Source organism: Sinocyclocheilus grahami, unplaced genomic scaffold (genome assembly GCF_001515645.1).
Source record: "Sinocyclocheilus grahami isolate Dianchi unplaced genomic scaffold, SAMN03320097.WGS_v1.1 scaffold2105.1, whole genome shotgun sequence".
Taxonomy (NCBI): Eukaryota; Metazoa; Chordata; class Actinopteri; order Cypriniformes; family Cyprinidae; genus Sinocyclocheilus; species Sinocyclocheilus grahami.
In genome coordinates this window covers 2,258-14,094 of record NW_015507284.1, presented here as the reverse complement: position 1 = coordinate 14,094, position 11,837 = coordinate 2,258, and the positions used below count along the sequence as shown (strand labels likewise).

At 37.0% G+C, this 11,837-nt stretch overlaps 1 protein-coding gene across 2 annotated transcripts; it reads right to left on the bottom strand.

Annotated features, from left to right (window-relative positions):
- Positions 1 to 740: 740 nt before the first annotated feature.
- Positions 741 to 10,979, bottom strand: LOC107574063 (A disintegrin and metalloproteinase with thrombospondin motifs 3-like). 2 transcript variants are annotated; one of them, XM_016260534.1, is made up of 5 exons: positions 10,828 to 10,979; positions 10,233 to 10,365; positions 4,873 to 5,101; positions 3,433 to 3,550; positions 741 to 1,321 (listed from the first exon to the last, which is right to left on the bottom strand). In XM_016260534.1, the coding sequence occupies exons 1-5, from the start codon at positions 10,946 to 10,948 to the stop codon at positions 843 to 845; spliced, it is 1,080 nt and encodes a 359-aa protein (XP_016116020.1). In that variant the 5' UTR covers positions 10,949 to 10,979; the 3' UTR covers positions 741 to 842. The 2 variants fall into 2 exon arrangements, with proteins under 2 accessions (XP_016116020.1, XP_016116021.1); XM_016260535.1 differs by having other exon boundaries at positions 4,873 to 5,080.
- Between the last annotated feature and the right edge of the window lie 858 nt (positions 10,980 to 11,837).

Sequence of the window (11,837 nt, the reverse complement as noted above, 5' to 3'; positions counted from 1 at the left end):
ATGTTGTCGTTGGCTAAACAAACTTCTGGCTGCAAAGGTGAACTCATTACACAAAATAAGGGAAATCTAAGAGGCACGTGTCAAAGAAAATCCTCAACATCATGGGGAAATGAGGAAAACAAGAAACCTGACAGTTTTCACAGTCTTTGAGAATTCATTTGATCGATGACTTGTTGAGAGGCTGATTCATGAATGAAATACTTTTGGAATGAAAAGTAGATCTTTTATGGCTATTTTAATTTCACTGATGTTTGTTCCTGGGGCTCACACAGTTTTGGAATATATATTCCTCAGTGCTGAACTCATGGCTGATTTCCTAACATATTATTAAAGTGTTCTTAATATAAAAAGCACCAATAATGCTCCTGAATCTCTTATTTTAAAAATCCTCATTATGTATAAAATAATACTGACATTTCCCTTATACAGTATTTACAGGAACGTTCATAAATATGAATTGGTCAAACATGTTTGGACCTGGTAAAAATAATACTTTAAAGATTGTGAAGTTTGATACAACTACAAGCATTTCCTCACGAGTACCACTGGAGTCTCTTCGTGTAGGCGCACCAAACCCCCATAGACCAGACTGCTGAGAGGATCATCATAAGAACTTCTTTGGCACGTTCCCCATCACAACAGTGTGTGATTGACAAGTGTGTTTTAAAAAACAAATACTGCTGGCGGGGGAATTGAGAATATTTGAAAGTGAACCAGCACTTTACTCTCTCTTGCTTTTAAATATATTGAGGAGGATGTGAAGGGAAAGATGAATGTTATGTCTAATGTCTACAACAAACAAATAAGAGAGAGTCCAGAGGAAGAAAGAGACAAACTAGCCTTCATCTCTCCACCTCGGATGATGCTGTCGGCCACTGACTCTCTTGGAAACTTTCCAGCTGCCATGGTGCATCTTTAGCGGCGTCCTTGTTCCACAAGCTATGGATCGTCATTGCAGGCAGATTCCTTGCACCGGGTTTCAGGCGCTTTTGAGTCTTGCTGTTCTCGGTATTGGATTTGCGAGGCGGGGGAGTGGCGGTCTGCTTGGCAAATTGGCCTTGTGACGAGGATCCCCGCTGGTGCTGCTGAGGGACTTTCAGAGTTCCATTTACAGAGGCTGAGAGTGTCTCCAGAAGTTGGGAGGCTGAACCAAAGCGAAGTTCCTCCTGCGTCTTAGCAGCTTCGTGCAGAAGAGGAGCAAAAGTGCCACTTCGCTTACTGCAGGATTCACAGCAGAGCTTGTTGTAACCTGGTATCGGGCAATAACGAGCCAGAACCTCCATCTGACAGAATATGGACTTGTCTCCTCCGCATGGCTCATCTGTCAGAGAAGCAGAAGGCTTTATTTTTTTACATTTTATTTCTCACACTTTTCCACATTTCAGCTTTTTTGAATACTCAGGGTCTTTATGTCATCAATATTACCAAACACTGAAGAAACAATGTCTCTTTACATGCAGTAAAATAGGCTGCCCATGCACAACTATGACAGTATTTCACCTAATAATATTGACCACAACGGGAGTTCACCCAATAGTTCACCCTCATGCCATTCCAAATTAGTATGACTTTCTTCCTTTTGTGAAACACAAAAGGCTTTTTTTTAACATTATCCTGGCCGTTCTTTGTGTTACGTCTGACATCAGATTCCTCAGATGCCAAAAGCAAACAAATGATGCTAATATACATACACAGTGTGCTGTACTACTATGACAAATCATTTGGCCAGACAGTTATTCTTTTCTGAATCATTAAAATATATGTTTTGAATACATGCTGTTTTTATACAGTACATAATCTTTTTTTTAATATTCAGATAAAAATCTGTTGATTTTGATATTTGATTATCACACAAATAGTGCAGAATCTTATTTCTTATTTTTTCTGAAGCATTTCTTCATAAATTGCTTTTTACATTTTTCAAATTTTGTTTATTTTAATGTTTAAATTAGACTTTGAATAAAAGATTTACAGTGTGACCCTACTGAATACCATTGTATGTGTGTGAACGCTCATCTGTAGACTAGCGCAGGTTAATTCTCACACATAGTATTCATAGCTCCTAACCAGCTGTGTGACTATGAGGAAATTGTATGTCAGAATGCAGTTTTCCCTATTGCTTGTGTACAAGTGTTTATCGCTCTGGTCTACAGGTTTAGAACGACACGAGGGTGAGTAAATGTTGACCGAATTTTTGGGTGAACTTTCCCTCTAGTCTCCATAATTAGTGATAAATCAGTGGAGTAAACGTTGTAACTGTAGATTACATTGTGACACTTATGTGTGGCTCACTCGGACTTGCATCATTTCCTGATCCCCTCAGCTATACTTTATTATTCTGCTCTCCTCTCACTGTTCTAATCAAAACAAAAGAAAAAGCCCACAACAAATGCAGCAGTCATGAGGTCTTTCAATTAATGTAAGTCATTAAAAGAGCCATTCCAGTTGAAGCTGGTTTATAGATTGCTGTCACCAGATGAAGCACAAACGAGTTTTTCTTTTAGAATTGAAAAGAAGCTAAATGCCTCCAACTCCCTAAGGAGTCCTGCTTTATACTGTACGCAGTTGAAAAGTTAAGCAGTGTGCCGCAAGAGTGCCATTTGTAAAGGGTAGGTGTTTTGTTAACCTTCCACTGAGATGGATGTCATCCAGGTGCGGGTAAAAGCATTAAAGAGGAATTAGAGGAAGCATCATGCAAGCAGATATAAAGAAAGTGTTATTCATAGTGATGTCTGCTGTGTTCTAACAAATAAGGCTGACCAGCTGAGCGTTAGCAATAAAAGATTGGAGGAAACTTCTCGAAAGCAGTGAGTTCTCTTGAATAAAGTTAGGCTTTCATGTTTGCAAAGAAACTGTGATTTTTCTGTGCTGTAGGCACTACACATCATGGCAGTAAAACATGTTGCATTCATCACTAAGATAAATGTACAATTTCTAGCTCATAGATTCGGAAATGCGACTGGTTTTGGGAAGAAATGTTGAAAGAGAGTAGATTTATGAATATGAAACAATGCCAAAACTCATGTTCATTTCCAGCTTGTAGGCATTATGTGATCGAATTAATAGCTTTCTCATACGTAATGCATGACTAAATAAAAGTTCTCAACAGACAACTGAGACAAGGTAAACAAGCTTCTCCAGAGAGCAGTTGAGAAGTTCACAGACCACAAAAGCATTCTGGGAAACTGACTGTGGTTAAGAGCACCATGAATAATGTCATCAATGCAGATGAATTTGTGCATTGTGCTATATTTTCCATTCTCTTTCAATAGACTTATTTTTGTTGAATGAACAACATGAACAGATCAGCCGTTCAAGACTCCATAAAATCGCTTAATGAATGCAGACTGTTGTCCCCGTGTTGCTCTCTGTTTAAACCAATTCTCTGCTTTGGCTTTCAGAGTTTGCAATGGCGTGTCTGTGTTGTCTTACCATGGCAGGGTCCTGGCCTGCAGGGCCTGTGTGACTCAGGCTTCTCACCGGTGCATTGATCTCCAATGCGACATGTGACCAGACGTCGTACCACACCCTCTCCACAGGACACCGAGCACTGAGAGAAAAGAAAGAAGTTGAGGAGAACCTACAAACTACATATATATGACTTCAAACATCGAACACTGTGTCCTAAACAAGCACAATGCGATTTGTTTATCCAAGACACAATCACAGTCAGACAGAAGATATTTGATGTTCAATGTACAGTTATGAGGAGCAGAACTTTAGACCAATGAGATGTCAATGTAAACGGGGCTACAAAGAGTGACACTGCAGAAACAGAAACCAGGGGCCTGCAGGCCAAAGTTGACCAGTGATGACCTTTTTTTATTATTTTATTAAGCAAATTTCATTTTTATAACATCATTTTTAATATAATACAGTTGAATATAAAGCAAGATTTATATTTGGCCCAAGGCCCTCAATCAAGTTTGATTTCTGGCTCTTCTCAGTAAAAGGTTTGGGATCTTCTGATCTAGTGTATGAATTTTATGAAGTTATTTTGCATCAGATTCTGATAGCTTCTCCCCTTCCCGTATGTAAGAAAAGCTGTGACAATTAAGTACATGAAGTTTCCAACAAACTTTTTTTTTTTTTCGGTTAATTAAGTGCATTTATTTGAAGTGCCATTTGTTTTCTTGGAATTTTCAGTGTGAACACACTATTTATACTACAAACTGGCATAGAGTGCATGAGCATGCAAACTGGTATGCGCCTAATGTCCAGTTTATGAGTTTACAGTCAGCCTAATCAATGACTCATTGTTCATTGACAGAGCTTGCTGTTGAATCCGTTTGCTTGGGTTCAAAATCAATACCACATAGACTGGTTCAACAGAGGATTACACCGACCTGCAGCGTACTGGCTTGAGCTTGATATCTCTGCATAATATTTCAAATCTTCAAAAGTCTTCTGGCAATGAAACACTCAAAGCCTGGATTTTAGCTTCACATTCTGACACAGCTGGGTAATGAGGTTACTGTCATGAAATTCTCTTGGTGAATCAAAATCATTACTGACTTAAAATCAATGGAAATGTCAGGACTCGCTTAGACATTATCAGTGAAAGAGAATGGTTCTAATTTCAAGGTAAAAAGTACAAACTAAAAGGAAATAAGCCCTAATTTGTTTATTTTCTTGACACTCTAAAAAACAAAACAAAAAAATCCTAGGATGTATTAAACATTCTTCAAATTAGATTTTTTTAGTTTCACAATGATTTCAAGCCCAATTACACTGAAAATTGCTTGCAGATAATATCAAAATAGAATTGAACCAATCTTCTCACTTTCCCAATACGCTACTCTCAAAAACCTTGACAGCTAACGCTTTTGTATTCATAGCAACAAAACATCATGTGACCTGAGAAAAACATACCTCTGACCAGGCCTCGGTTCCCCATTGGGCAGGGCAGGGCACTCTGTTACATGGCCTCCTGATCTCAGGCTTTTCCCCGCTGCAATACTTGCTGTGGATGGAGCGGTTTGTGCCTTCATGAAGGAACTGGACACAGCGCACGGTGCGGATTTGGTATCCCAAGCTCCCACAGGTTTTAGTACAATGTTCCCACTCCTCTGTGATCCATCTGTCAGAAGACAAATGAAATCTGCTTGCTAAGTTGTGATGTATCGAATAGTGTTTCCATGTCCAAACCTCTACTTAGTTTCATATGAGAATACCATCTCAACAGCTGTATATGATACCACACCTTTAAAGGGATAGGTCAACCAAAAATTCAAATTCTGTCATCATTAACTCACCCTCAAGTTGTTTCAAACCTGTTTGAGTTTGTAACAACTTGAGGGTGAGTAAATGATGACAGAATCATTATTGGGTGAATTATAACTTTAAGCTAATCATCAGACAAATAATTATCACAAACTAATTTATTTTTATTTATTTATTCTTTGTTTGTTTTTTGTTTTTATTAAACTAGGCCTATTCTCTTCACAGTGATAATCTCTTCTTTTTTTATGAAATTGAAACGAAAATGATAAACCATGAATTTGTAAAGAAATATATAAATACATATGCTGATTACATTAAAAATGTTAATCATTCTGATTCTAAAAAAAATCTCTACAGTTTTCAATTATCCTTATCTATCTGACTAGTGTTACCATTCACAGGTCGGTCCCATTATTTCATGACTATAAAACTGCACACCACATTTCCTGCTTATTTCTTTGACAGACCAGCTGCTAACAAATCTGTGTAGTATAAAATGAATCAGATCGTTCATTTAACACTCAGAATGTGATCAGAGAATGTAAAAACTTGGCATGGTGAACTAAAAGTGGGACGCATCTGCAGCTCTTTTATAAACCTCAAGACCAATCTTACAATTAAGAATAAATCATAATAGATATTTTGAGAAATATATCAGTGGCTTTTTTGTCCACACATCTAGAAGTCACCAAAACTGTCTGATCACCAGCATTTTTCAAAGTATCTTTTGTGTTCCATAGAAGAAGCAGTAATGAAGGTTTGGAATGACACACCGTAAAAGATTTCAAAATTCAAAACTGTATGTTGACTTGCTGTATTGAACATTTTCAGTTGGCTCAATTCAATTATGTGAACTGAAAGTCTTTTAACATTGGCACTTCAGTTGAACTGAATTTTTTTTCAATGCAGCAAGTCAACATAAAAATTTGAAAAGATTTTTTGCATGAGGGTGAGTAAATGATGATACAGTTTTCATTTTCGGTGATCCCTTTTAATCAGTTTTTATGATGAACAATAGATGCCATATTTATCGGAGAATCATTGCTGTAGACCCTCCAGAGTTTACACTGGAGAGAAGAGTAAAGTAAAAACTACTGACTATAATTGACCTGCCACCCCTTCACAATAAATACACTTGTGGAAATGAGGAACATGTTCAGCGACTGAACCAGCCTGTGTAACAGAGAGCACTACAGAAGGTCATTTACGCCTCGTTTGTGACTTTATAACTCGTCCATGTGGTGCATCAGCAGAGGCATCATTGACCTGTGTGAACTGGCATAATTAAACAGTGCAGCCTGTACTACTGCTCTTATGTTATACACCTTGAACATACACTGACATCTGCTTAGATATAATAGTTGTGTTGAAAGATTCAAATGAAAAGTCACATTAATTGAAAAAATGTATTTTAATGGCTTAATGCAAAATGCTGCTCTTCTAGCTATCTCCTGCTATCGTAACGCGCATAGCCCGAAGTGCTTTTAGTGTTCATGTGATTACCAGCATCATGCTTGATTGTAATGAAGTGCTTAATACAATAAACAGCCACATGACATGGTCAGGAAGTCAACGTATTACAGGCAGGTTAATGCTTTTTTCAGGTAAATACATATGTGAGGATGTCAACGGGTCATTCTTTAAAAGATTTGATTAGAAACTAAAGAACATGAGGCGTTTACGTACCCCGGAAAGTGTCTCACTTGCTGGATTAATTTACCATACTGGAGTGTTTAAGATGGATTTAGGGTGCTTTTTTGAAAAGCCTGTTTGCCTGCTGAATATCGTGGCTTAAACAGAAATGTAACTGATAAGATGAAGTGAAGACTGTGCAGCCATGTCCTCACCTTCACATCCTTTGAAACATTTATGACATTCTATCTGTCATGGTGCACAAAATGACTTTTTTTATAATAGGTTGTACATGCCACACTTTTTTTATATACAGGTTTGGAACAACATGAGGGTGAGTAAATGAAGGATTTTTCATTTCTGAGTGAATTAACCTTTTATGCCTGTTGAAGACCATGCTGGGCAGAATAGAGATGTTCTACCGAGCTTGTTAATAAAACAAGCCACCAAAACCTCAGCAGCAGAGTGAGGAGAATGTAGACTATATACGAAGCTGCAGGCTGACCTGCAGAATAGATATATTCCCTTAACTCCTGCATGTTTATTAAATATTTAAGTTCATTTAATTAATGCTTTTAGCATTAAGATATGGTTGTTTTTGTTGACACATTTTACTATATTGAATTATTTTTCCACAGATTTTCCAGCAAAAAAAACTACTTATTAATAGGGAGGCAAGGGAAACTAAAATGTCCACCACCTGCAGAGACAGCTTCAAGAGTGAGGAAGATAAAAAAAAAAAAAACTAGGACAAGTGAATGCAAAGGGAATGGGAAAAGGGAAATGCAGGAAGAACTGCAAGCACAATCTTATCCTCCACAGATGGGAAGATGTCGGAGCCCTTGTGAATGATGGGCACACCAAGGAAATATCAGAATCGAAATAGGAAGGAGTCACAACAGCTGACTCCAGCAACAGTTCAGCTTGTGGAAAATGAAATGATTTTGCAACAGATCCTGTAGTTAACCATTACATTTCTATAGTTGTCATTTTTACCCCTAAAAATATTCAATTGTGCACCTTTACAAACCCTATTTATGGTGATTGTGTTCACTTTCAAAAGTATTAAGAGATATAAATGAATAATCATGCCTCAATCGGCAGAGATTTTTCATTCCTGTGCCACATTAAAAGTATAATCTTTGAGAAAGTATAAAGCTTGTGGTGGCTTTCCTCTCAGAATGAAATATGGAACATGACGTGGGAGAGTAAACAATTGACTATCACACATCAGAGGCTCAAATTCTAATCCCATTAAAAGTGTCCTGTGGAGCTCTACAGCGCTAGTCACTCTGATGCTAGTTTATCAAAGGAACTGATTACTCATTTGAAACATCTACCACAATATGTTCTTTCATTTAGCATATCTAGAAGTCTCAAATATATGATTTATAAAGCTCAGCCATCTGTTAGCAGGTGGTGGCATCCACTTTATTCCCTCTTAATACAAGTGGATTTTGAAATGCTGAAAAGCCACTGATACAGAGACTTGTACCCCAATAGAGATTGAGTATATCTTGATAAAAACATATTTGCAAAAGAGATTCACTCCAACTTATGAGTAGACCTAGTGTCAAGGTTCTGTCACTTCAGTCTAGTTTATTCATGGTTTTGTGACAGAGCACTGACACTCCTGTCATGTCTTTTTTTCATGGGAGCGCGCGGCTTTGAGTGCGTTTTGATCGAGCCTATGGCTTGTGATTGTTTTGCTGGCCATGTGCTTGTGCTTGATTTTTTGTTTTGTGTGAGCACATGGATTTTGTTTGGTTTGTTTCTGTGTGCCGTGCTCTCATGTCTTTTGTCTTGACCCCACCCTTTTTGTTATCTGATAATTGGTTCAGTTGCTCAACCTGTGTCTCCCTAATTAACCTCCTTGTTTGCTCCCTATTTATTCTTCTTGTGTTTGCAGTCCTGTGCCAGTTCGTTGTCGAATGTACCCATGGTGGTTCCTGTCTTGTCCAGCCTTGCCTTGCCTTGCTGTGCCCTATCCTGGCCTGCCTGCCTATTTTCCTCCTTGGGGTAGTTTGTTTAGTTGTTTTATTTTATTGTTAATAAAAAGCACATTTATACTGCATATTGAGTCCTCGCCTCTTCCCTTCACCCAAACCTGACACCTATTCTGTTATTTGAATGTAATAATGTGGCTTCATCGAAATGTTGCTCTAACAGACACTGTTTATACCCTTGACTGCTCAAGTGCTTAATGTAGATGCTATAAATTGCATATAGAATAGCTGATGAAATATGAAGATGAACCTAATTAATGTATTCATATCCATGCCTTTTGTGACATCACAACCAGCATGTCTGCAAAACCTCAACTGTCCCAATCTCTTTTTAAAACAAAATGATGCCCATGAATTTTCCAGACATACAGTAAAACAAGGAAAACTTTTGCGCACATGTAACCATTGAACAAACAATTGGGATAGACTGCAAAACTCAGCCACTATATAAATGGATATAAATCAAACACTACAACAGCTCCTTACAGTTCAAGTGTAATTCATCTAGAAGACTATACAGAAGTAAAAATGTCATTTCCATTGACAAAAAAACAAAACGTAGGTCTCATAGAAACATTTTTCAAGTAGTGATATGATTATTAAACAGCTGGATCTGTTGTGAAGACTATAAGCCTATGAACAGCAGAAAGCGCAGAGCATATAAATTGATATGACAGATGGCTATGGCTGATAAAAGAAGAATATCTGCTTGAGAGAACACTAAAAACTTAAATGTGTTTTATTTTTCTTTATGAGAACTTCAAACCAGAGTACTGAAAAACTCAAAGCTAACAGGTGGAGAGACAGTGGGATTGTGATGTTGTGATAAAAATATACAGCATTTACAACCTACTGTGCATATTTAAATGAAAAAGATGTGCTGAGATGATGTGCGCTCAGTGATTTGTGTAGGTTCTTAATAATTCTTATATATACATTCCATGCATTAATGATACAAGCCAGTCATGGACACACGTTGGATACAAACAAAACAAAAGCAACTACAACTATATTTCTGGTTTTCTTTCAGAAAGGTTGGAAGAAAGTCATGAGGCTGAGGCAAACTATTCCCAGATATGAAAGATATGCACAATCACACGCTGAGATTTCTTCTTAGCTTCTGATAAGAGAGATGAATGAAGCAAGAATACCCAATGGTATAACGCAATCAAAATCCAGCTCAGAGCTCTCCAAGCTAGAATTGGGGAAGCATGAGTGCTTATACTTTATTTAGTGATGTTTATACTGAGTTAAATATGATGAAATAAGAAATCCCATACTGTACCATGACAACCCATTCTAGCTTTCATTTCAGTGAAAAAGACTACAGTTATTGTGAGCTGTGTTAAAAACTGTTTAAATGCGACTTACTGTGGTTGTGTGCAGTCCTGTAAGTTACACATTCTTCGAATAGGTTTGGGTTTCTTGTTGATGTCACAGTAGCCTCTGTGCACCATTTTGTTGTCACCTTTCTTACGACACCCATATTTGGTGTATTGGAATCCTAAAGATTAAATAAAATGAAAGAACCAAAAGAACCATGATGCGTAATGTTACCAGACTGGGCTACCAGAACTAAATCCACCTCAATAAACCCAATAGACCCTTATGTTTTTTCTTGGGTGTCACAATTATTAAAGTAAAAATGAATAAACTAATGATTAAAAATAATTTATAATGAATTGAATATATATTCATAGGTTATGTCAAAAATGTGACGTATACATTAATATTGATTTGAATTATTATATACAACTGGATACAATTGATTGCATTAATTATTGCAAATTGTAAACTATAGTATTGCCCAAAAATAATCCGCTAAATGTGACTATAAGGCATGCAGATTTTAAGATATTATAAATTTTTACATCATGATTTGTGTACTGTGAAAAGTGCTATTCAAATAAATGTACATATTTGAGTAACATAGAAGAGCTAATAGATTGTTAGAGTTGAACGTTACCTCCAGCACAAGGTCTTGAACACTGGGACCAGCTCTTGAGTGCCCACTCATATGTGTCCTCCTGAATGACATTATTGTTGTTAAGGGGCACTGAATCTTCGTGGACGATGTATTTGTACATTAGTGTGGACCTCGTCTCGTTGTCTTTAGGTATAATCTAATGGAGATGAAAAACAATAGGACAAAATTTTCAAAAATAACAAAGTGATAGTTACAGGCATTTGATTATGTATGCAGGGATTTAGCATTTGTTCATGCATATGTAAGAGTATGCAGATTTATGTGTTGCCCTCTGTGTGAGATGACACAGAGGGCAACACTGAGGATCTGTTTAATTACATTTGAAAATGAAACGAGCATGACAAGCCTAACTCCACATGCTTGTGGAATCGTCTCAAGGACGACTAATTTTGCATTAGTTTGTTACTGCTGTTGTAACTTGTTTGTAAATTTCATGCGTACTTCAAATATTCATATTCTAATAGTCATTTGCATTTTCCTAATACTGCAACCCGATATAAAATCAATATGCAAGTCAGAGATTAGGATTCAGAAGCCAGAACATGCCATTTTAAATTTATTCGAAGCAATTTTTGCATTTCGTGATGGTGTGAAAAAGGTGCTGAACCCATTAAAATGATAAAATTCCTGCATTCATTTTGCCTAAATTTGAGGTAACTAGTAAGTAGCTAACGAAAAGCACTGGTCAGAAACAAATTTGTGTCTGTGTGTAAAGATCACAACTTCATTATTAAAAACACTGGCCTGAATAAATCCACTGATCATTTCCAAACGGAAGACATTCAATATTGTTTTTGTGTTCATGAATTCACCTTATGGGGAACAGTAAACACAAGTGTAAATGGGAGGATATCATTGGAAAAATCATAGCATTCAAATCAAATTATTTTTAGTAGAACCAAATGCTACTTTCAAAGAATGACATCTGGTGGTAGAAATATCAGTTTTTTTCAGCCTGAGAACCCAGATGGCTTGTGGTCATTAAAGAA

Bases quoted from the DNA above. Each gene is read 5' to 3' on its own strand.
- LOC107574063 (XM_016260534.1), bottom strand. From the start codon at position 10,948: ATGTACAAATACATCGTCCACGAAGATTCAGTGCCCCTTAACAACAAT. The intron at 10,366-10,827 runs GTAACGTTCAAC...TTTAATCTTTAG, and splicing joins TTCAAGACCTTGTGCTGGAG to GATTCCAATACACCAAATAT. The intron at 1,322-3,432 runs GTAAGACAACAC...CTTCTCTGACAG, and splicing joins CAGGCCAGGACCCTGCCATG to ATGAGCCATGCGGAGGAGAC.